Source organism: Lithobates pipiens, unplaced genomic scaffold, assembly GCF_037356315.1.
Source record: "Lithobates pipiens isolate NorthernLeopardFrog02 unplaced genomic scaffold, aLitPip1_a1.2 Scaffold_8, whole genome shotgun sequence".
Lineage (NCBI taxonomy): Eukaryota > Metazoa > Chordata > Amphibia > Anura > Ranidae > Lithobates > Lithobates pipiens.
The window spans coordinates 123,347,811-123,373,353 of NW_027507903.1; the positions used below are offsets into that span (position 1 = coordinate 123,347,811).

At 43.3% G+C, this 25,543-nt stretch overlaps 3 protein-coding genes and 1 pseudogene across 3 annotated transcripts in view; all 4 read left to right on the forward strand.

Annotated features, from left to right (window-relative positions):
* Positions 1–25,543, forward strand: part of LOC143960579 (uncharacterized) — a 151,434-nt gene that overhangs the window by 109,437 nt on the left and 16,454 nt on the right. The gene's annotated exons all lie outside the window — the stretch shown is intronic.
* Positions 2,073–2,191, forward strand: LOC143964924 (5S ribosomal RNA; annotated as a pseudogene).
* Positions 7,846–8,893, forward strand: LOC143962627 (cholesterol 25-hydroxylase-like protein 1, member 1). Its single transcript, XM_077471949.1, has one exon. It carries the CDS (start codon positions 7,898–7,900, stop codon positions 8,696–8,698), a length of 801 nt encoding a protein of 266 aa, XP_077328075.1. The 5' UTR covers positions 7,846–7,897; the 3' UTR covers positions 8,699–8,893.
* On the forward strand, positions 9,433–11,803 carry LOC143960592 (cholesterol 25-hydroxylase-like protein 1, member 2). Its single transcript, XM_077469347.1, has one exon. It carries the CDS (start codon positions 9,804–9,806, stop codon positions 10,740–10,742), a length of 939 nt encoding a protein of 312 aa, XP_077325473.1. The 5' UTR covers positions 9,433–9,803; the 3' UTR covers positions 10,743–11,803.

Here is a 25,543-nt window from a genome sequence, read left to right on the forward strand (position 1 = left end):
AAGTCCGTTAGGCAGGCCGAGGGTCAAACACGTAAAGGCAGATCAGGAGAAGTCCGTTTAAGCAAGCCAAGGGTCGGATCGAGGAGAAGAGCAACGTAGTCAGGGACAGTCCGGGTCACAACAGGCAATCGGGTATAGCAGCAGGAACAGGCACAAACAGGAAGCTGACCACAAACCAGCAACCCATTTGGATGCCAGTGCTGTTTGAAATAACCTCGCCATAGCGTGCGCCACTGCGCATACCCGTGTGCTATTGCACACACGCATGCGCCGCACCTTCAGGCCGAGCACATGCGTGCACCGGCGTGCTAAACCACCGTGCATGTGTGCAGGGACACGGTGAGTATGGATGGAAAGAGGCCTTTTCTGACACCTTGCACCCCTTCAATAAGCGCCATGCAAGAAACTCCTGGCTAGTCTTCCTTTTTGCAGTGAAACAGCTATTTGGGGATGTTTTGGATAATAGAGCTAAAGAGATTCTAGTGGAAAAAGTACCCCTTTTGCCATTTAAGAAAAGGAGTAAATATATTTTCATTTTAAAGCTCCTTCTCCTGTGCCAGGGGCATCAGCCTCCAGGCAGTCACGATGGCTTCTGCCATCAGGTTCAAAAGGTAATCCTCAGAGTTAACCCCAGGGACAAAAGAGGTCTTGGGGGAGGAAACCTACAAGATACTGAAGCCTCCTTATGAGGAGGCACCCCTGCTTGCTTGAATTGGGGGAATTCTTTGGCAGTTCTCAAGGATCTGGCAGGAAGAACGTTGAGACGCATGGGGGACTTCCTCAATAGCTCGAAGGTACAAACTGGAGTTCTAATGCCGCGTACACACGATTGGAATTCTCGTTAGTAACAGCTTTCATGGTTTTCCCGACAGAATTCAGCTCAAGCTGTCTTGCCTACACACGGTCACACCAAATTCCAATTGTTTATAACGCGGTGACGTACAACACATACGACGCAACTAGAAAAAGGAAGTTCAATAGCCAGTAGCCAATAGCTGTCTCGTAGTTTAATCTGAGCATGCGTGATTTTTGGCATGTCGGAATTGCATACACACGATTGGAATTACCGATAGAAAGTTTTTCCATCGGGAAAATTGAGAACATGCTATCAATTTTTGGCTGGAGGGAATTCGGACAGCTAAATTCCGATGGAGCATACACACGGACGCATTTTCCGATGAAAAGCTCTCATCTGTCTTTTTCTGTTCCGGAATTCCGATCGTGTGTACGCGGCAGAAGAGTTCCCGTCTCTTCATTTTTTCAGATCAAATGTTCCTAAGGATCCAGAGAAAAAGCATTGGACCATCTTTTGGCAAAAAATTATAATGGTGGTCCCAGAGCAGAGATTGGGGTTTGGTTCAAACCTATTTTTCAAGGTGCCAAACCGGAATGGACATTCTGGATCTCAAAAATCTAAATTCAGTTCCTGAATATAACCACTTTTTTTTTTGCATGGAGTCAATCCAATCTGTTATCTCCATCCTACAAGGAGCAGAACTTCTGGTGTCAATCGACATCAAAGATGCATACCTCCGTATGCCTATTTCCTCGCTCACTAGTAATATCTACTTTTCAAGGTGGAAAATTTCAGTGTGTAGCTCTGCTTTTTGGTCTAGCTACTGCACCTTGAGTGTTTACAAATGTTCTGGCCCCTCTTCTAGCCAAAATTAAGGGCCCAATGTATAACTACTATGGTTTACCTAGATAATCTGTTCTACATAGCCCAGTTGGTAGCCCCCTTAGACCAAAGTATGGTCACCACATTCAACTACCAGGAATATGTTCTTTAAAACCATGAAGAAGGCTAAAATACTTGGGTCTGATCATAGATACACCCAGAAAAGGGTAATCTTGCCCCAGGCAAAGATCAGTGCCATAAAGTAACTGATTCAGGCGGTCGAAGCAAGATGAATTCTTCTATTCAGTTTTGCATGAGGTTGTTGGGAAAAATTGTGGCTTCATTTGAGGCCATTCCTTATGCTCAGTTTCATTCAAGACTGCTACAAAACAGTATCCTATTGGCTTGGAACAAAGGGTTCAAGCTCTAGATTCCCAATGTGTCTGATTCCAAAGCCTACGGCCACATCACCCTGGAAGCGCCCAATCTCGTTGGATCTTGAAGGCTAAGCAGGGTCAGGCCTGGTTAGTGCCTGGATGGGAGACCGCGTGGAAATACCAGGTGCTGTAGGCTGGGCGTGCCGGCGCCTCAGTTTATGGTTGATAACCAAGAATCTGCAAAGGGGAAAATCCTTCAGTTACTTGGGAAATGGTAATAGCATATGTCAACCTATTTTTTTGGTTGGGGAGCAGTCTTGGAAGAGGCAACTGTCCAAGAGAAGTGGCCCAGATCAGAAAGGGCCTTGCCCATTAACATTCTAGAAATTCAGGCAGAGCACTTGGTCCTGAGGACCGGAACCTACCAGTTTACTGCCAGGATTCAGTTTGACAATTCCACAGCAATGGCCTATATTAATCACCAAGGGGACACAAGAAGTTGTGCGGCCTCAGAGAAAGGTGAATCATATCCTGTCTTGGACAGAAAATAATGTACTTTGCTTATCGGCAGTCTTCATTCTAGGAATAAAAAATTGGTAGGCTTGAGTCGCCAGCAGTTGTTCCCAGGAGAATGGTTCTTTCACCCCGATATCTTCCTGTCAATATGTCAAAGATGGGGGATCCCAGACATAGATCTGTTTGCGTCCAGGTTCAACAAAGAAATCGTCAACTTTGTATTGAGAACAAAGGATCCGCTAGCATGAATAGATGCCTTGCTATTCCCGTGGAATCGGTAATGATTTATGCATTCCCTCCTATTCTACCTGCGTCCATGGCAGGATCAGGCAGGAAGGAAAGTTGGTGATTCTTGTGGGGCCCAGGAAATCTTGGTATGCAGTGATCATAAAGATGACAGTAGGAGACCCATGGACCTTACCGCCATGGCCAGATCTTCTCTTGCAAGGTCCAGTATTCCATCCTACTTTACAAACTGTAAATTTAATGGTTTGGCTATTGAGACCCACACTCTGAAGAAGCGTGGGCTGTCAGGTTCAGTGGTTTCTACCTTGCAAGGGAGACAGCCTCCATAATTATATATTATGGGGTCTGGGAAGCATATGTTTCCTGGTGTGAAACCAGGGGTTGCACCCCAGGAAATAAGTCAAAGATAGAATCCTTAACTTTCTGCAGATAGGGTGAGAAATAAAGCTGGCCTTGAGTGCTTTCTAAGGACAGGTCTCGGCCTTATCAGTATTATTTCAACGACCACTTGCTTTACATTCTTTGGTTCGTAACTTTATTCAGGGGTTAACATGGCTTAATCTCCAGTTAGGTCACCCCTGAACCCATGGGACTTGAATTTAGTTTTGTTGGCATTACAAAACAGCCTTTTTTGGGCCAATACGACCTATTCCCTTGGCCCTTTTTGACAAGGAAACTTTTATATCAGAATTGGTTGCTCTTTCTTGTAAAGAGCCATATTATTATTGTTTTCAAGGATAAGGTAGTATTGCGTCCTCATCCTAACTTTTTAACAAAGGTAGTATCAGGTTTTTATCTAAACCAGGATATTGTTCTACCTTCATTTTTCCAGAACCCTGTTCTATGGAAGGTAAATCACTACATTCTCTTGATGTGGTGAGAACAAAGTCTACCTAAAGACGACTGCTCAGATTCGGAAAACTGATGTTTTGTTTGTGTTTCCTGAAGGTCCTAAAAGAGGACAGGCAGCATCGAAATCTAATATTTTAAAATGGATTTGACAAGTAATCGTTCAAGGTTATGGTTTAAAGAGGTTGTTTCTACCCTCTCAAATCAAAGGGCACTCCTCTAGAGCTGTTAGTGCTTCATGGGCAGTGCATCACCAAGCCTCCATGGCTCAAATCTGCAAGGCCGCAACTTCAATCCATACATTTACCAGATTCTGAGGATGTCACCTTTGGGCGCAGTGTACTGCAAGCAGCAGTATAAGTCCTCCGATCTCATGGTGCCTTACTTTTGTTGTGTCTCCCTCCCCTCAGTTGGCATTGCTCTGGGACATCCCACATAGTAATTACTCTGGCTCTGTGTCCCGTAATGTATGATTAAAGAAAATAGGATCTTTATAACAGCTTATCTGTAAAATCCTTTTCTTTTGAAGTACATCACGGGACACAGAGGCCCGCCCCTCTTTCTAGTATACACGTGTATTGCTTTGCTACAAAACTGAGATACTCCCGGTATGGGAGGTGTTATATAGGGAGGCAACTTTCTGTTTAGGGTGTGCCAGTGTCTAGCACCTGAAGGTGGACTATAACACACACAGTAATTACTATAGCTCTGTGTCCTGTGATGTGCTTCAAAAGAAAAGGATTTTACAGGTAAGCTGTTATAAAAATCCTATTATTCAAAGACTGAGGCTGGAGGTGCATGACACAGCCTGTGACTGGCAGAAACCCTCCCACTGTCACGGTCCCTACCGTGGCAAGCAGACGGCCAGGCATGGTCGTGCCCTAAGTGACTCAAGGAGGTATTGAACCCATGACTGCCTGTTTAGTGCTCCTGTTACTTTGCCTCTGAGCCACACCTCAGTTCTCTATTCTGCCTGCTTTCGAGCTATACCTAGTTCTGCATGAAGTACTGAGGGCAAAACTCTGATTGTACCTGTCACTGGTTCATCTGAGGCAGTTTATCCAATCAGCTGGGTATAAAACACTGCCTCACTCCGAGGGCTTTGTCAGTTCATTGTCTCTTGTTTCCTGTTTTGCCAAAGGTTCCAGTATTCCTGTGTTCCTGTGTTCTAGTTACAGCATTCCAAGACTGACTCCGGCTTCTGACTCTGGCTCTGCTTATCATTTATTCTGTCTTCTGGAATCCATGACTATGACTTTACCTCGACTATCCTTTGGCAAATTCCTGTCAAGCCCCCGTGCACAGATTCACAGCCCAGGTAGCTTATTACCCTGTTACCATGGGCTGTGTGTATTTGCGTGGGTGAGCATACATCTCTGCATCATGGATTCCAACCTAGGTAAGCCCTTACACACACACACACCATTTTATTTCCACAAAATAATAAAGATTTAATTTCAAATATATATTTGCGTGACAATTTTAAACAGTTTATTGATATTATTTAGGCTGTTTTTTTTATTTTGAACATGTGCATTTTTATTTATGCCCATGATTGCTGTCCACAAATATGAGTTTAAACACCTGCATGTGCAAGACTACAGTCAAACAAAATATCCTGCACTCAACAGTAGTGCGATGGTAGTGGAAGAAGCCTGGAATTTCTATGGCTCCCAGTACATGCACAGGCCTTTCTGCTCACCAAGGGGGTCAGGGGATACCCAACGAGAACACTGTAAAAGAATGAAGGGTGGGCGCACCAACCTTGCGCATTACCCAAGTAATATTTATTAAAATCAAAAAGAAGGAAACATGCTTTCACTGGTCTTGCAGCTGTAATCACAGCAAAAGGTGGCTCTACAAAGTATTAACGCAAGGGGGGCGAATAATTTTGCATGCACCACTTTTCAGTTTTTTATTTGCTAAAAAAGTTTAAAATATCCAATAGATTTCGTTCCACTTCACAATTGTGTCCCACTTGTTGGTGATTCTTCACAAAAAATAAAAATTTTATATCTTTATGTTTGAAGCCTGAAATGTGGCAAAAGGTTGAAAAGTAAAGTTCAAGGGAGCCGAATACTTTCGCAAGGCACTGTATATATATATATATATATATATATATATATATATATATATATACAGATTGGCTCCAAGAAGAGGGGCCCCCCCTCGAAATGTGTCAGCCATCTGGAAGGTCCTCTGGTGTGTCGGACACAGTCCTGGTGACCTGGTTGCTTTTTGTCCATTGTGGACTTTGATATGCTTTTACTATCCACTTGTTTGTGAGTATGTTTCCTTCTTTTTGGTTGGTGTGCCCTCTCTTCATTATTTACAATGTGCATGACTACATTAGATACCATGCAACTGCGTTCATAGGCATAAGAAAAGCGCCAGATACCTCTAAAGCAGCATTTTTTAAGCCAGTGTGCACGAGGCCTTAAAGTGGTTGTAAAAGTAGAAGGTTTTTTTATCCTAATGTATTTTATGCATTCGAATTAATAGCCTACTGTGTGTAGCAGACCCTGTCAGCCCCTCTAATACTTACCTGAGGTCTCTCTCTGTCCAGCGATGTCCGGCGATCTGCTTCCTGATTGGCTAAGACATAGCAGTGGTGCCATTGGCTCCTGCTGCTGCCAATCAAAGTCAGCTAGCCAATCAGGGGAGAGAGAGGGTGGGTTCGGTGTCTGAATGAACATGGGGAGCTGTGACTCAGCTCAAGTGCCCCCATAGAAACTGCTTGCTGTGGGGCCACTGAACAGGAGGGAGGGGCCAGGATCACAGAATAGGGACCCGAGAAGGTGCGGATCCAGGCTGCTCTGTGCAAATCCACTGCAACAGAGCAGATAAGTATAATATGTTTTTTTTATTTTTATAGGGAAAAAAACGAGACTTTACAATCACTTTCACCTGTACAAAGGGGCCGCATGTGGAACGCTTTCTACTGTACCTGCTGATTTCAGCCGATATTCAGCCCATGTGTGCAGGGCTTAAGTTTCAGTGCTGATCTACAGAATAAGATTCCTGCAGGTCTCTTCAGTGCTTTATTTTACAAAAAAAAATATCTTTTTATTGAAACATACATAATATTTTTAGAATAATCATAATGGTTGTTGCACTTTATTGGTCTTGGTAACATGATATGTTGTAAGCTGTATAAAGCTTTCCCAAGACTGTTCGTCTAGAATAAAAATGATCACTACAACACACTTCATTAATATGCTGAATTTGTTTACCAGTTTACAAGTGTTCAACTACTCCTGCAGCTTTTCAAAAATATTTTTACATTCAGCAGATTGAGCCTAATGCCACGTACACACAACTGGACTTTTTGATAGACTAGGTCCGACAGTCTTCCCGACGGACTTTCGGCGGAGGTCCGACGGACTTTCTGAATGAAACAGACTTGGCTACACACGACTGGACTAAGTCCATTCGAAAGTCTGTTCATTTTGAACGTGATGACATAAACGGGACTAAACAAGGAAGTTCAAAAGCCAGTAGCCAATAGCTGCCCTTGCATCGTATTTGGTCAGTCGGACTAGCATACAGACGAATGGTTTTCCCGATTTTTAGTCCATCGGATAGATTTGAAACATGTTTTATTTCTAGGTCTGTCGGACTTTTGGGGAAAAAAAAGTCCGCTGGAGCCCACACACGATCGAATTGTCCGACGGATTCCGGTCCGCCGGACAAAGTCTGCCGGAAAGTCTGATCATGTGTACACGGCATTAGGCTAATTTTCACATGTTTACTAGGTTAATGTTAACTACTTTGCTCAAAAAAAAGTATTTTTAGAGAACTCACCCTCCTTCCTATCGGTTTTCATACATTCATTTAGACAAAGAGAGAGAGTCTGAAAACAAACAGCTTTTACTGGATCTCTGTCATTAGAAAACTTAGAATGCATTGCAAAATCACTGTCCTGTGAAATACATATTTTATACAAACTGAAATAAAAAAATATTTTCAAAAATTATATTAACTTAAAAATGTGAAATAAAATTGACCCAAAACCATGTATCATAAAAAATATTTAAAATAAACACACAATACTGTATGTATTCTTAAATTTTTACAATTTCAAATAATTAGTAGTGCATTTCCTTCTTGGCTGGCTGTGGTATGCATTTATTTTTCTTCTGTATTAACTTGTATCTCAGGACTAATCTGCAAATAAACAGTTGCTTTTTGTTACATAAAAAGATTGTTCCACAAGAAAATCCCATGCCTTGATCTTTGGATTAGCAGGAAGATAAAATGGCTAGTGAGCACCGTGAGCTCACAGTGCAGAATGAATTCACCCGACTCCAGTGCGCACCATCTCTTTCTTCAGCCGTTTTGGGATTATATTCTTACTGAGTTCGGCGACATTGTGAGTTCCCCATTTTTCCCAGTCTTACTGGCATTTTCTGGTTATCTATGCTTCAGCTTTCCTTTCGTTTGTATTGACTTATTGGGAGAGCGATGCCCCCTTCTGTATCAATACAAAATTCAGAAGAACAAACGTCCAACAGTAGAGATGATGATTCTTTGTGTCTGGAAGGCTGTATACAATCATGTGATTTATGTTTTCCCAGCTGTGTTTCTTAATTGGTTCTGGATGCCCCAATGGCCTTTACCAGTGAATGCGCCAACTGTATTTACTCTCCTTGTAGAGGTTTTGGGATGCCTGCTTCTGTTTGACTTTCAATATTATATATGGCATGTCTTGCACCATAAGAACCTTTGGCTATACAAGAAAGTTCACGCTGTCCACCACAAATATGTTGCCCCATTTTCATTGTCAAGTCAGAATCTTAGTGGCTACGAGCTTATGACTGTTGGCTTTTGGAGTAGCCTGAATCCCATCAGGTTAGGCTGTCACCCTCTGACATCATGGACATGTAACTTGCTTAGTATTTGGATGGCTGTAGATGACCATACAGGCTACAATTTCCCTTGGTCTCTTTCCCAGATTATGCCCTTTGGTTTATATGGAGGGGTGTTGGCTCATGACCTGCATCATCAGAGACCAGACACTAACTTTGCCCCATTTTTTGGACACTGGGACCTAATTTGTGGAACTTCTTGTTCTATGAAAGGAAGTGTTTAAAGTGCAAATGTTTAAAGGATACTTTTCACAATGCACACTGCCAGACTGAAAACAAGCTGAACAGGACATTTTTAACCCACTGCAAAGAACAGGTATAAAGTTTTCACACTTTAGAAGACCTCTAAACATTCATCAGTCTATATGTGTACAGCAGCAGTCCTCTAAACATTTCTCCTTCATCAGAGAAAATTGAGTACTGTCCGTGATGCTTTTTTTTTTTTTGTAGTAACTTACAATTTTTCAGGACAAGCTTTTGGGGTATGTCCCCTTCTTCAAGGTCCAAGAAGTACTCCTTTATCAGCATTTAAGTGTACAACAGCACTACTGCAGATTTATATGTTAAACATTTCTCTTTGTTATCTGGTTCCTATTTATCTACAAATAGAAAAGTATAATTAGTTTGCACATAAATATAAGAATTACTATAAGTGCATAGTGAAAAACTAAAATGCATTGTATGATTATATTCAAGAGTTGTCCCTTATAGTTTATATATATATATATATATATATATATATATATATATATATATATATATATATAAATATTGTTTTCTGCTATGACATGACTACAAATAGGAAAATATAGATGAATACAGTTTAGGATTACATTCTAATAAGTCTCTAATTACTGCAATTATCACATACCCCTTTCCATATTTTTTGTACAATTATTATTTAAAGGGCCAATTTTTATTGTGTGATATTGAAGTGATCTGGTTATCAAATCAAAAATCTGCAGGTATTGTAACGTTAATCCTAAATGGTACTAAACCTGTATTATCTGTGGCCAGTTTATGTGCCCTTTAATTGCACTTCTTTCCAGTGCATCTGTAAATACTAAAGCGCACATAGCATCACCTATCATTCTTTTTCTTCGGCTGTAACCGAAAGCTGTGGTTTGTTAACTGTGGTCCCTTTAAAGCTGTCACATTATCCTCCTGGAGCCAGGCTGTGTTGTCAGGGAGCTAGAAAGGGTCTGAATTGTTGGGTTTGTGAAAGCTGCTGAATGGGAGGGGGAGTCTGCTCAGTGCCATCCAAATGAATAATAAAAAGGAAGATCCAATGCAGCTTTTGCCTTGAAGATTATAGCTAAGCAGGTGCTGATGATGGAAGTGTTATCCTGTCTGTCCCATGTTCTGGACACATACCACCACAGCAGACCACTTCAACCATTGTGGGACCACCTGAAGATCAAATATTCTGAAACTATGAGGTCTCCACTCTTCCCTGTAGTTCTTACTGTGTCTTGCTACGTTATCTTTTGCATCCCCTACCTGATCTTCAACATCATGGGCAGAAGGTGGCCCTTTATTCACAAATATAAGATCCAGCAAGACAGGAATCCAACTGGACCAATGATTTTCCATTGCCTTGGAGTGACTCTGTACAACCACCTGTTCTTAATTTTCCCAGCTTCTGTTGCCCAGTGGTATTGGAGACCTCCATGTCCTCTGCCAGAAGAGGCACCAAGCATTTCGGATATTGTATTTGGTGTGATGGGAAGTCTTCTACTTTTTGATTTTCAGTACTTCATTTGGCACATGATCCACCACAGAAATCGATGGTTATATAAGACATTCCATGCAATTCATCATGAATATATGGCACCATTTGCTTTAGCTACCCAGTGTCTTGGTGGTTGGGAACTGGTGACTGTTGGATTTTGGACCACATTAAATCCTATTATCTTTAGATGTCACCTTCTTACAACATGGATATTCATGGTATTCCATGTATATGTCTCTGTGGAGGATCACTGCGGGTATGATTTTCCTTGGTCCACATCACATCTAATGCCACTTGGTATCTACGGAGGGCCAGTAAAACATGATGTACACCATCAGAAACCTATGAGCAACTATGCTCCTCATTTCACACATTGGGACAAAATCTTTGGCACTCATGCAGACTTTGCTTCTGTCAAGGGCATACTGGAGCTTGACACCCCAAACAAAACCTGCTGTGCCAGCAAAGAAGAGGACAGTCTATATGATGAAAGTGTCTCTCCAACAGACAGAGTTGCTGAAGAAAGGAACTTTTAAAGTACTCAACCAGCTGAAATTGTTGCACATCTCCCTATTTTACTACTGTGCCCATTGTTACATATTTAAAAAATACTGGTCCTAAATCACTCTTACAATGTAAAACAGAGAAGATGTTATATTTTCTCCCATAACATGATTTATGGTAAAATACATGTATGATATGACAAAACCCAGAAGTGCCCCACAAATATCTATGGTAAGACACACGAAATGAGTTTGCTCAGTGACCCTTTAATGTGAGAAGATGTTGGCGGAGGTACCACCAAACAGAATCATGTTTATGTTTCTGGTATGGACATGTAGTATATGCAGCATGATTGGTGATACTACAAACATTTCCTAGGTATCCTTACACAATTAAATAGGGGTCTAATAATCATTTTTTCATCCAAGATTCACACAACTTTCACCCACGATTTGCTCATTTTTTTCAATTTAATCTTATGTGAAAAATGAAGGAATCTTAGGTGAAAATTAGTTGAACCTTGTATAAAAATATTCATAAATAGGCCATATAATCTGAATAACAATAGAAACATTTTAAAAGGTGCTATTCGCAGGTGCCAACTATCAAAAACTTTTTGATGAATAGAAATGTGCTCTGTCTCATCACCCTAGTAACAATGGCACTATCCTCCATTACATATGCAATTTTTGCTAGACCAACCAACCATGCCAACCAACAAGCAGCTTGCAGTGTAGATGGAAACTAATACCAGAAAAACACTTCATTGTAGCATTTCATACTAAAAGGTAATAAATGTGATAGCATGCATTACCTTTTTTACATGTACATAGGCTTGTAGGTGTAGTCATGTGAGAAAAGGAGTACATACAAAATCTAGATGTACAAGAAATCCTCCTTTACTGTTTCTGCAAATATATTGTTACTATGACTAACTGCAAAAGTCTTTCTAGCACTGTGCGTTCTCTTTTATTTCAAATTATACCTGCAACAGGTTATTGGGACTTGTCTGCAGATTTCCCATTTTATCGTCTGTGGCACATATTAAGTAAATAAATTGGGCTATTCCACCAATAAATGTGACATAAACCTGCACTGAAGTAGTGTCTTGTCTCGAAAGTGAAACAGAGTATTGTTTTTCTCCCTACAGAATGTATCGCATATCGCAGAAGGCAGCTTCTTCTGTTTGTAGCAGAGGACATTGCCAATTCCTGAGCAGTGTCAGCAATACATTATTAAATTGGGTACAAGGAAACTTTTATTAATTTTATGTTTATACTTTTTCAATGGTTACAAAAAGATGTTTTATATGATATTTTAATTATTTGTATAAAATATGTATTTTACAAATAAACATTCAATACAGAGTGCTTCCACTGATTTCGCAGGGCGTTTGGACTTTCTAAAGTGAAAGCCAGACACTGCCTGCTCACAATTTGACAGTTTTGGTCTGACTGAAAACCCATAAGGGCCCATTCAGCAGAGCAAATACAGAAGTTATATGTCCCGCCTTTGATTTATTCATCTTATTGTGTGATCTAAGCTTATGTGAAACCACGTACTAGTCACAATATAGTAGTAAAGTTAGCTTGTTAGAAAAGTGTAAAGAATCTAAGAACTTCACCAGCTAGTACCTGACTAAGCATGTTTTATTTTGTGCTTTTTACTCCTGATCATTATAATTAAAGAACAATAAGTAGGTGTAACCAACAGTCTCCAAACTATGGCCCTTTGCTTGCTTTGTCCAGCCCTTGGGGCATTATGCCATCTTCTGACACCAACAGAAGATGTAAGGGTGGCAAAGATGTGGAATTCCCTTTCACAGGTGGTGGTATCAGCAGGGGGGCATAGTTTTCAAAAAACTATTAGATAAGCACCTGAATGACCGCAACATACAGGGATAAACAATGTAATACTGACATATAATCACACACAGGTTGGACTTGATGGACTATGTAACTATGTACCTACTATGTAACTATGTAACAATGAAGCATAATTCTGTCCCTGACACCAACAATGGGGCATTATTCCTTTCACTGACACCATAGAAAAGGCACAATTCCTTTCATTGATACCAACAATGGGGCAGAATTCATCCCACTGACAACATTGATGGGACATTGTTTTCTCTAACGGGATCCCAGGACATTTTCTACTCTCGCTGGCCCTAGTCTGGCCCCCCTAAAGTCTGTCTTTGTTTATCAAGTTTGGAGACCTCTGGTTTAGACAAAAGAGGCTAGCAAGATTTACTGATATAAATTAAAGTAGTTCTAAAGCCTAAACGTATTTTACCTTAATGCATTCCTTGTATTAAGGTAAAAAATTAGCCAGTGAGGGGTTGTCAAAAGATACAGGCAGCAAAGCTTGGGAGCGAGCTCACACAAGTGCCCCCATAGAAAGCTGCTCTGGCATTCGTCAGAGGGGAGGGGCGCCAACGAGGGACCCAAGAAGAAGAGGTTTGGGTCAATCTCTGCAATTCTATTGCACAGAGCAGGTAAGTATAAACCTGTTTGTTAAAAAAAAATTAAGCTTTACAATCACTTTAAATATTAAAAGAAGTATGTGCTTTGCAAAAAAAAAATTATATTTACCTAGGTAGATGCAGCATTGGTCTGATACTGCATCTGTCCCCCACCAACTCTGCTCTGCCCCTCTAGTGCGCACTGGTGCCGGTCCAGACTTCTGGGTGGATTCTGGACAGCCTCTGCGACGTCAGCCAACAGTGGGTAAAGCCCGCTGTTGGCTGAAAATGGGTCACAGGAGTGCAAAACAAATTGTATTCCTGTGATCTATAGGAGAAGTACAGCCAAAAAAGCTTCGGCTGTACTTCTCCTTTAATTGTTCATTCCAAATTGCTTTTAAAGCTTGAAAGGAGCATGGATGCTTGAGGCTGGGTTCACACATATGCGAACTGAATGCGGATTTCCCCGCATCCAATTCGCATTACAGGCAAGTGTGAGCTGCTCCCAATGGAGCGACCGTGGTACGAACTGAAAAGGGTCTGTGTCTTTGGGTCTCTTTCAGGTGCAAAATCAGGCTAAAATTCAGACCTGAATCGCACCTGAACCAGTGTACAGGGATGCACCAGACCCCAGGCATGAACACAAGGCTGCACATGTGTGAACCTGGCCTCACCGAGCAGTGCAAACTATGTTTACCACTGATTGACCCCTGCTAATATCAATCACTACTGTCCTTTACAGCCCTATTACTGTACCACTGTCTATTTAGTTATCACCTCCACTCAGGGCAGTCATCAGAAATTTTTGGGCCCCTTACACAGCTTTAAGCCTGGCCCCCCCCCCCCCCCCCCCGGAGCCTGACCATCAACATTCCCCAGGGTTTGCCTATGGGCCATCCTACCGAATCTGCACACCAGCCACCTCACCTGCACACACTCAGCCCCACCCCCTCAATCCTGTATATATGTCAGCCCCCCACACACCTGTATATTTGTCAGCCCCCCTCACACCTGTGTATATGTCAGCCCCTCCCCCCCACACACACTTGTATATATGTCAACCCCCCACACACACCTGTATATATGTCAGTGCCCCCCCCCCACACACCTATATATATGTTAGCCCCCCACACACACTTGTATATATGTCAGCCCCCCACACACACTTGTATATATGTCAGCCCCCCACACACGTACCTGTATATATGGCAGCCCCCCCCCTCACACACACTTGTATAAATGACAGCCCCCCACACACACCTGTATATATGTCAGTGCCCCCCCCCACACGCACACACACCTATATATATGTCAGCCCCCACACACTTGTAAATTTGTCAGCCCCCCCCACACCTGTATATATGTCAGCCCCCTACACACACCTGTATATATGTCGGCAGCCCCACACACACCTGTATATATGTCAGCCCCCTCACATCTGTATATATGTCAGCCCCCCACACACCTGTATATTAGTCAGCCCCCCAAGCCTGTATATTTGTCATCCCCCCTCGCACCTGTGTATATGTCAGCCCTCCTCAATCCTGTATATATGTCAGCCCCCCCCATACCTGTATATTTGTCAGCCCCCCAAACCTGTATATTTGTCAGCCCCCCTCACACCTCTATATATGTCAGCCTCCCCCCACAGACACCTGTATATATGTCAACCCCCCCACACACACCTGTACATATGTCATCCCCCCACACACACCTGTATATATGTCAGCCCCCACACACACCTGTATATATGTCAGCCCCCCCCCCACACACACCTGTATATATGTCAACCCCCCCACACACACCTGTACATATGTCATCCCCCCACACACACCTGTATATATGTCAGCCCCCACACACACCTGTATATATGTCAGCCCCTCACACACACTTGTATATATGTCAGCCCCCCCCACACACACACCTATATATTTGTCAGTGCCCCCCACACACACACCTTTATATATGTCAACATCCCCCACACCTGTATATATGCCCCCCACACACACACCTTTATATATGTCAGCCACCCCCCAACACACACCTGTATATATGTTAGCACCCCCACCACACACACACCTGTATATATGTCAGCCCCCCCCCCCACACACACACACATGCACACACCCCTGTTTATATGGCAGCCCCACATACACAAATCTGTACACACATAAGCCTCTGGCCCCTCCCTGTACACAAAAAGCCCCCCTCCCTTACCTTCACAGCCCCTACTTGTAGCTTCCTACCTGGTCCCAGCTCGTTTTCACAAAGCTGACATGTTGCTGAGAAGCACAGTACAGGCAGATCACTGTCACACAAGGGGTGCGCATGCACATCGTAGCCAGAGGTGGCAGTAACGAGCTTGATTCCTGAGTCAATGACGCGAGAACTTAAAGTGGTTCTGCACCTAAAATAAAAATATTAAAAGCCAGCAGCTACTAATATTGCAGCTGCTGACTTTTAATAAAATCACACTTACCTGTCCCAGGGTCCAGTGATGTCGGCGGCAGATGACGAGCGATCGCTCGTCTCGCTGCTGCCCCCGCTGCCATCCTCTGTCAGGGAATCGGGAAGTGAAGCATTACAGCTTTACTGCCCGGTTCCCTACTGCGCATGCGCGAGTCGCGCTGCGCGTCTCTTATGGTCCCCCGCTGTGTCTCCGGGAACTGTGTGTTTCCCAGAACACAATGGGGGGGCGGAGCGTCTGCGGCGGTCTGCCCGGAAGTGGGTGCAGATACTTGGATTATCCAGGTAACTGCACCCCCCTCCCCCCTGAAAGGTGCCAATTGTGGCACCGGAGGGGGGGAGGGATCAGATTAGCGGAACTTCCCCTTTAGGGTGAAGAACCGCATGAGGGAGCTGTGAAATTGATTCTGTAGTGCACAGCATGGATCCCCTTCATGATGGTGGCCCTGCCTCCACTAGAAACAGATAGGGTCCTATCTGAATTCTTTGTACATATGGCTCCATCAATTGCCAAAACCTCTTCCTTCAGTTGTTTCCCAATTTAGCCAAAACTAATTTGCTGAGCTCACCCCCATAATTCATGTCCAGTCACCAGAGCTGATAAATCTGCTGCTGTATCTACTGAACTGCTCAGAATCTTCTACAGAAAGATGTGGGTGGTCAGCAGTGAAAATGCAAATTTCCTAATGCCCTGTACACACGATCGGAAATTCCGCCAGCAAAAATCTGATGTGAGCTTTTGGTTGGAAAATGCGATTGTGTGTATGCTCCATTGGACTTTTGCTGGCGGAATTTCGGCCAGCAAAAGATTGAGAGCAGGGTCTCAATTTTTCAGTCGGACAAAGTTCCTATCCGAAAATCTGTTTGTTTGTATGCAATTCCAACACGCCAAAACTCACACATGCTCAGATTGAAGTACGAGATGGAAGCGCTCGATCTGGTAAAATGACCGTTTGTAATGGAGATGGCACATTTGTCACGCTGACATTTTTTAGTTTAATGCAGCGCATTCTCTTCTTCTTTAGAATGCTAGAAGAATGAAGTTGTATTGCTGCTCATATTCACACGGAGTTCTCACAAACGTATTTCTTTATTATTTCTTGTGATCTCCTGAATAATATATATATTTTTTTAAAGCCCAATCTCCATAATGTCTAGAATTATTTTTTAGAGTCATCGTTTGTTTTTCTTTATCAAGATCTCCTGCTTTTTTCATTGTTTTAAAAATATTTTCTAGTGATCTCCATATTTTTTTTTTTTTTGTTAAGTTTCCACAACAACATTATTATCTTGTATTTTTAAAGCTCAAGGAGGTTGGTTGGTGTCCCTTATTAATTTGACCTTGTATTTTTGAAATGTACCTGCCTACTTACAAACAAACTGTCCTATTTTAAGAAAAACACAGAGGCAAGTATTTTCTAAAAAATAAATCTCCATTTATTCTGGCTCATAATAACAAAATAAAGAGGAAGGCAATGCTGGAGAAACACATATCAACTCTTTTGAAATAAAAATTGGTAGCTTGAGAAGTCCGTATAATGGGGAGAACAATCTGGTCCAGGACTCCCAGAGATCAGGAACAACAACAGATGACTTATATGTCCCCAGGCTGTGATACTACAACAGCATGCATTTTCTGTCAGACCAGACTGAACCCAGGCCATCACTTTCTTGTCTTCCCTGCAGCCTTCCCTCCACGCTTCCCTGCAGCCTTCCTTGGAGGCTGTGGCTCTGGAGGTGGGCTTGTGGAAGGAGGAGGATGGGCGAATGCACATAATCCTCTTCGCCGCTCAGCCTGGCCATTCATTGGTTACAGTGGATGGATTAAAAGCAGCGCAGCCATTGGCTCGCGCTGCTGTCAATCACATCCAATGACGCAACGTGCCGGGGGTGAGTCCGAGTGATACAGTGAGTGGCTATGGCCGCCGGCTGTATCACAGGAGCGTGCCCGCAAGCACTCCGCACCATGCGAGGGAGCTCGCATGAAGGTGTTGAGTCCTTGCGGGGGGGAGCGGAGATAGCCGCCAGGGGACCCCAGGAGACCAGGTTTGGGGCCACTCTGTGCAAAACGAGCTGCACAGTGGAGGTAAGTATAACATGTTTGTTATTTAAAAAAAATAAAGAAATAGAAAAGACTATCATTCTGACCCCAGCATTTTTCATTCTTGTCACATTCATTTTTGGCCTCTACTGTCTATTGATATGTCAAACACCTTTTTTTAAATCATTAATTTGTTAGCAATAATGACATCTAGTTAACAACAATCATTTTCAGACAATAAATATGTAAAAAAAATACTATACCTGGCTTCAGCTGGGCTCCTCAACTTCTTCCAGGATGGAAGGCCCAGGTTGGTCCTCGGAAGCCTCAGTTGGGGTTGAGGGAAGGGTGGATGGAAGTGTAGAATGTGATTCCCTGACTTCCATCTAGTCTTCCAGAAACCACATTGTGTTGTAGTACCACAGACTGGGTACATACACATCCTCTGCTGCTGCTCCTGATTTCATGGAAGCCTGGATCTTATTAACCACTTCAGCCCCGGACCATTTTGCTGGCCAAAGACCAGACCACTTTTTGCGATTCGGCACTGCGTGGCTTTAACTGACAATTGCGTGGTCGTGCGACGTGGCTCCCAAACAAAATTGACGTCCTTTTTTTTTCCACAAATAAAACTTTCTTTTGGTGGTATTTGATCACCTCTGCGGTTTTTATTTTTTGCGCTATAAACAAAAATATAGCGACAATTTTGAAAAAAACGCATTATTTTTTACTTTTTGTTATAATAAATATCCCCCAAAAATATATAAAAAAAAAAAATTTCCCTCAGTTTAGGCCGATACGTATTCTTCTACATATTTTTGGTAAAAAAAATCACAACAAGCGATTATGGATTGGTTTACGCAAAAGTTATAGCGTTTACAAAATAGGGGAAAGTTTTATGGCAATTTTATTAATAATTTTTTTTTTTAATAGTAATGGCGGCGATCAGAGATTTTTATTGTGACTGCGACATTATGGTGGACACATCAGACATTTTTGACACATTTTTGGGACCATTGTCATTTATACAGCAATCATTGCTATACAAATGCAGTGATTCCTGTGTAAATGACACTGGCAGTGAAGGGGTTAACCAGTGGAGCAGAGATTGGCGTCACTTGTCCGTTCAGCCGCCCCGTGAGACTCACGGGGGTCCCGACCAGCACGTGAGAGCGCCGCCGGCGGCGGCGTTAAAGATCGGACGTACCTGTATGCCAATATGCCTGACCGTGCCATTCTGCCGCCTTACATCGGCGTGCGCTGGTCGGAAACTGGTTAAGCTCCTTCCTATACATGCTTCCCAAGCTACCAATTTTCCTCTCCACAAACTCGATGTCTGTGTCTGAGACATGCGTATTCACAAATTGCAGCAGTTTCTCCAGCGATGCCTTCCTAGCTGGTTTATTGCGATTATAAGGGGTTTGTAACCTCCCACAAATTGCGCATATCCCTGTATTTGTCTATGAACTGGCCCATGAATTCAGGGTCTTTGAATTGTTTCTTTTTTGCTGAAAGACAAAACACAAGACTAAAACACTAATATCAGGCTAAACTCTCCTAATCTTATCCCAATATAGGCCTCAATCTAGAATCAGTATAGGCCACTGATGTCCCAACTTCCCTATGGCTTTCCCCCGTGTTGTCAGAGGGGGTTGGGGTCACCCATTTACATAAACCGGTGACCCCGCCCCTCTCTGACAACATGGGGAAAGCCACAGGGAAGTCCCTGTGCGTCAGAGGGGGTGGGGTCACCATGTGGCCCCGCCCTCCGTTTTATAAGAACTGTCACCTCACAGAAGCGTCACGCAGTGGAAGACTCCCACTGAGGTGGCTCATGTGGAGGACGAAGCAGAGAAGAAGCCGGAGGAAGATGCAGAGGAAGAAGCGGAGGAAGAAGAAAACGGAGGAAGAAGAAGAACACAGAAGGAAGACCAGAAGAAAGAAGATGGAAGAAGAAGCATGGAAAGATGAAGAAATTAATAAAGGAATTGTCAAAACCCGTCTCTTGTCTTTTTTAACCTTTTTGACACTTTATTTGTGAAATGGTAGGGGTACATACCCCATTACCAATTCACACGGGGGGCGGGATCTGGGGTCCCCTTGTTAAAGGGGGCTTCCAGATTCTGCTAAGCTCCCCACCCGCAGACCACCACAACAACTGGGCAAGGGTTGTGGGGATGAGGCCCTTCTCCCCATCAACATAGGGACAAGGTGCTTTGGGGGGGACCACTACCCCAAAGCACCCTCCCATTGTTGAGGGCATGTGGCCTGGTATGGTTCAGAAGGGGGGCGCTCTCTCGTCCCCCCCCCCTTTTCCTGCGGCTTGCCAGGTTGCGTGCTCAGATAAGGGTCTGGTATGGATTTTTGTTTTTTTTTACATTTTGGCGAGGGGTTCCCTTAATATTCATCCCAGACCTGAAGGGCCTGGTATGGAATTTGGGGGGACCCCCACGATTTTTTTTAATTATTTTGGTTCTGGGTTCCCCTGTGGGGAAAATTCCATGACGGTTTTATCAATGAACTTTTATGTGTATTGCCAGACAACAATTCATTATAGCCGACGCTAGCGATAGTACTTTTAAATGACTTTTTTTCCTTTAGAAATGTAATTTTGCACTTGGACTGTTCTAAACACGGGAAACATGCGCCACTTTACAGGCAAACTATAGACACCCCCCAGGTACAAAATTTAAAGGAATATTACACTTTCATTGTTTCACTTTAAGCATTATTAAAATCACTGCTCCCGAAAAAACTGCCGTTTTTAAAACTTTTTTTTGCATTGATACATGTCCCCTGGGGCAGGACCCAGGTCCCCAAACACTTTTTTTATGACAATAACTTGCATATTAACCCTTAAAATTAGCACTTTTGATTTCTACCATAGATAATTCACTATAGCCGACAATTCACTATAACCGCTATTACTTAATGACTTTTTTTCCCTTTAGAAATGTCATTTTGCTCTCGCACTATTCAGACTATTCGGACTATTCTAAACACGGGAAACATGCGCCACTTTACATGCATACTATAGACATCCCCCAGGTATGAAATTTAAAGGAATATTTCACTTTTAAAATTTTACTTTTATTTGGGGTGCGCCCCCCCCCACCCCAAAGCACCTTGTCCCCATGTTGATGAGGAGAAGTGCCTCTTCCCGACAACCCTGGCCGTTGGTTGTCGGGGTCTGCGGGCAGGGGGCTTATCGGAATCCGGGAGCCCCCTTTAATAAGGGGCCCCCCAGATACCGGCCCCCCACCCTATGTGAATGAGTATGGGGTATGATGTACCCCTACCCATTCACCTGGTGAAAAAAAAGTGTAAATAAAAAAACACAACACATGTTTTTTAAAATATGTATTGGACAGTTCCAGTGGTCTCCCGTCTTGGGGAGTCTTCTCGCCGGACTCCTCCGCTATCTTCTGCTCTTTTACTAGCGGAGGAGCCCAGCTTTCTTCTTCATCACCGCCGTGGTCCGGAGGTCTTCTTCCGACTTTGGGGGTTTTGTCCCCCTCTTCGGCGGTCTTGTCCCCCTCTTTGGTTCTTCTTGCCAGGCCTCCGCTTTCTTCTTCCAGCTCTTTTACTAGCGGTGGCCCAGTCTTCTTTCGCCACCGCCTTCTCTTCTTCTTCCTTGAGATGTTGACTCAACGCTCTCTCTGGCCGCAATGACAGGGACACATTTTGCGGCGACTTATATAGGGACAAGGGGCGGGGGTCACATGGTGACCCCGCCCCCTTATGATGTCACAGTCCCAGCATCCTCTAGGACTGTGACATCATAAGGGAGATGGTCATCACGTGACATCACCTGGTGACCCCGCCCCTTGTCCCTATATAAGTCGCCGCACAACGCGTCCCTGTCATTGCAGCCAGAGAGAGAACATCGAGTCAACATCTCAAGGAAGAAGAAGAGAAGGTGGTGGCGACAGAAGACCGGGCCACCGCTAGTAAAAGTGCTGGAAGAAGAAAGCGGAGGCCCGACAAGAAGAACCAAAGAGGGGGACAAGTCCCCCGAAGAGGGGGAAGACCCCCGGGCGGCGGCGGCGACGAAGAAGAAAGCTGGGCTTCTCCGCTAGTAAAAGAGCTAGCAAAAGAGCAGAAGATAGTGGAGGAGTCCGACGAGAAGACCCCCCAAGACGGAAGACCACTGAAGCTGTCCAATGCATTTTTTTAAAAACATGTGTTGTGTTTTTTTATTTACTCTTTTTTTCACCAGGTAAATGGGTAGGGGTACATTGTACTCCATACTCAATCACATAGGGTGGGGGCCCTTTATCTGAGGGCCCCTTTATTAATGGTGGCTCCCGGATTCTGATAAGCCCCCCACCCGCAGATCCCGACAGCCAATGGCCAGAGTTGTTGAGAAGAGGCCCTTGTCCTCATCAGCATGGGAACAAGGTGCTTTGGGGTGGGGGGGCCGCAGGGCCCCCCTTTCCCAAAGCACCCCCCATGTTGAGGGCACACAGCCTGGTACGGCTCGGGGGGGGGGGGGGCGCTCCCTCGTCCCCACCCCCTTTCCTGACCGGCCAGGCTACGTTTTTTCGGTGTAGGGCTTCCCCTTTAAGTCCATACCAGGTGACGGGGCCAGCGAGGTGTCAATCTCGCCGATGAAGGCGGCGGCATTGACTTCCTTCGCTAGTCCCAGCTACATGGAGCCACGTTCAAAATGAACGGTCTTTTCTCCGTGTGGGGGCAAGTCCGTTCATTTCAAAAGTCCAGCGGACTAGCAGTTTTGAGTCAAAACTTCTTTCTAAGTCCGCCGGACTTTTGGGAACAAAAAGTCCACCGGAGCCCACACACGGGCGGCTTGTCCGGCGGACTCTGGTGTGTACGGAGCATTACACAGCGTGGCCACATACAGAGGCCTAACATGCAGGGAGCACCCATGCCAATTCTGACATTTCTCTCCTACATGTAAAAATTATCATTTATTTGCTAGAAAATTACATAGAACCTCAAAACATTATATATGTTCTTTTAGCTAAGACCCTAGAGAATACAATGGCAGTCATTGCAACTTTTTATCTCGCACAGTACTTGTGCAGCAATTTTTCGAACGCGTTTTTTTTGGAAAAAAAAAAGTTTTGTGCTTTACAAAAAACAAAACAATAAAGTTAGCACAATGTTTTTACATAATGTGAAAGATAAAGTTACGCCGAGTAAATAGATACCTAACATGTCACCCTTCAAAATTGAACACACTCGTGGAATGGCGCCAGACTTCGCTACTTAAAAATCCCCATAGACTACGCTTTAAAAAAATGTACTGGTTACATGTTTTGAGTTACAGAGGAGGTATAGGGCCAAAATTATTGTTCTCACTCTAACGTTCGCAGCTATACCTCACATGTGGTTTGAACACCGTTTACATATGTGGGCTGGACTTACGTATGCGTTCGCTTCTGCATGCGAGCACACGGGGACAGGGGCGCTTTAAAAATGTTTTTTTTTTTATTGTTCATTTTACTTTATTTTAGTTTGACACTTTTTTCCCAAAAAATAATTTTTTTGATGACTTTTATTCCTATTACAAGGAATGTAAACATCCCTTGTAATAGGAATATGGTATGACCATAGGTCCTTTTTACAGTGAGATATGGGGTCAATAAGACCCCACATCTCACCTCTAGGCTGGAAAGCCTGAAATAATAAAAAAAAAACGATCCTGGCTTTGATCGTAGCGGTGAGTCGGTAGAAGCACCGGAGGGCGGCGGGAGGGGGGAACGTCCCCTCTCGCCTCCCGTAAGAACGATCATGCAGCAGAACAGCCATTATGATCATTCTTATGGTGTAGGGAATTACCGACTAAAAAAGCTGATATATGAATGATGCCTATAGCTGCACCCATTATTCAGATATCTCCACACAAATTCAGGGACGTCATATGATGGCCGGCAGGTGGGAAGTGGTTAAAACGCTTTTTTTTTTTTAACACAAAGTTGTCCATTTATACATTTATATTTCTAACACATAGCATGTACATACCAAAAATGACACCCCAAAATAGATTATCCTACTCCTCCTGAGTACAGCAATACCACATGTGTGAGACTTCCACAGCCTGGTCACAAATAGAGGCTGAGTACAGAAGACCACAAATTCACGTAATAGATGTATGCCTGCGTATTTATAATACCTGGTGTGTATTTTTATTTTAGGTGATGTGCAGGTTGTGGAAGAAAAACTATATTCACCAGTGACAGTGCATAATGGCTTATCCATGAGATAATGTGTTGTAGTCAGGATTTAGAACTTATCAAACAAAAATCCACGGAGATTGAACAAAGACTGAAGAACATGATTGATGTATTTGGGAGAATCTAAATCCAAAAAAGATTACATTATTTTTTTAACAAATTTTTTATAACGTTTTAATACAGTTTAAAAGCCAAATTTGGAAGATGCACAGTGTGTCAACATGTGCTATCAGCCATCAGGGGATTTCAATGTATATGTTTTGTGGGTGCAACCCCTTCCTCCAAACTCTAGTATGTGAAAGGAAGTGGTTGCACCCCCAAAACACGTCCATTGATCCCCCATGATGGGAGATAGCACATGTTGACATGAGGTATGGGATCAAAAAGAAAATCCCCATTTTGACTCACAATTTGTGTGCATCTTCTAAATTTGGCTTTTACAGGGGTGACTTCTCCCCATCTGATGAAGGCAATATCAACACATTTTTGACACTATAATGTCTGATATTGCCTTAATTTTTGAAAATGCTGAACTTTGTAAGTTCCAGAGTTGTGTATGTTATTTTTGGAAACATGCCTGTTTCTGTACTTTTTTCAAAAAATTCAAGGTAAAACTTTCTCAAAAATAGAAAAAGTTTTAGAACGCACATATGAATGTGCATGGAGTAAAAGGCTTTCTACTCAACAATGTGTGGCTTCTTCTTTCAATGCTCCATAACAGTTTTAGTATTAAGTTGGTGTTTACAGTGACAATGGGTGTTATTTAAATAATGTTAAAACCACTTGGCACTACAAATGCACTAGGAGACAGATAAAAGAAACACAAGCATGAATCAAAATCGAAAATGTTATCATATCATTTTTTTAATTTTGAATATATTTAAAAATGTTCTGACACAGCAATGGCCCCCCTACCCGTAAAATATTCAACATATTTCTGCCACACTTCACGAGCGCTTTGGGGGGGCAAGCCAGGACAGCCAGCTTCCAGGGCCGTCAATGTGGGTGCACGAAGCCCAGCCTCAGGCCCAACTGAGACTACATACCTTGGAGCATTTCTTTTTATCCCGAAGGTATTATCCACGACTCTTCTAGCTCTGGCCAGCCGGTAATTAAAAACCCTCTTTTCTGGGGTGAATGTCCTCTGGGGGAATAGCCTCATCATATGATCACCCAGACCAAATGCTTCATCAGCAATAAAAACAAACGGGAGTCCTTCCACGCTCTCTTCTACAGGTGGCAATCCCAAGCCACCGCTCTGGAGACGTCGGAAACTCTGTCTGGGCAAAGACTCCACCATCCGACATCCGGCCATTGTTCCCCACGTCCACATAGAGGAGCTCATATGTTGCCGACATCGCCGCCATCAACACAATACTGTGAAACCCCTTATAGTTAAAATAGAATGACCCCGAATGGGGTGGCGGGACGATGTGAACGTGTTTCCCATCAATAGCCCCTCCACAGTTGGGAAAGTCCCAACGGTTGGCAAACTGGGAAGTCACATTCTGCCATTCCCGTGGCATTGAAGGAAACTATGGAGTCAAAACAGAAAAAAATTTAAAGAGTCATTTTGCACATAACATTGCAAGCAGATTAGACACAAACATTCTGGCCAACATCAGTATAACAATTTTTTGAAGGAGTCTTTAACCACTACAA

Coding starts and splice junctions, on each gene's coding strand:
- LOC143962627 (XM_077471949.1), top strand. CDS start 7,898: ATGAATTCACCCGACTCCAGTGCGCACCATCTCTTTCTTCAGCCGTTT.
- LOC143960592 (XM_077469347.1), top strand. CDS start 9,804: ATGATGGAAGTGTTATCCTGTCTGTCCCATGTTCTGGACACATACCAC.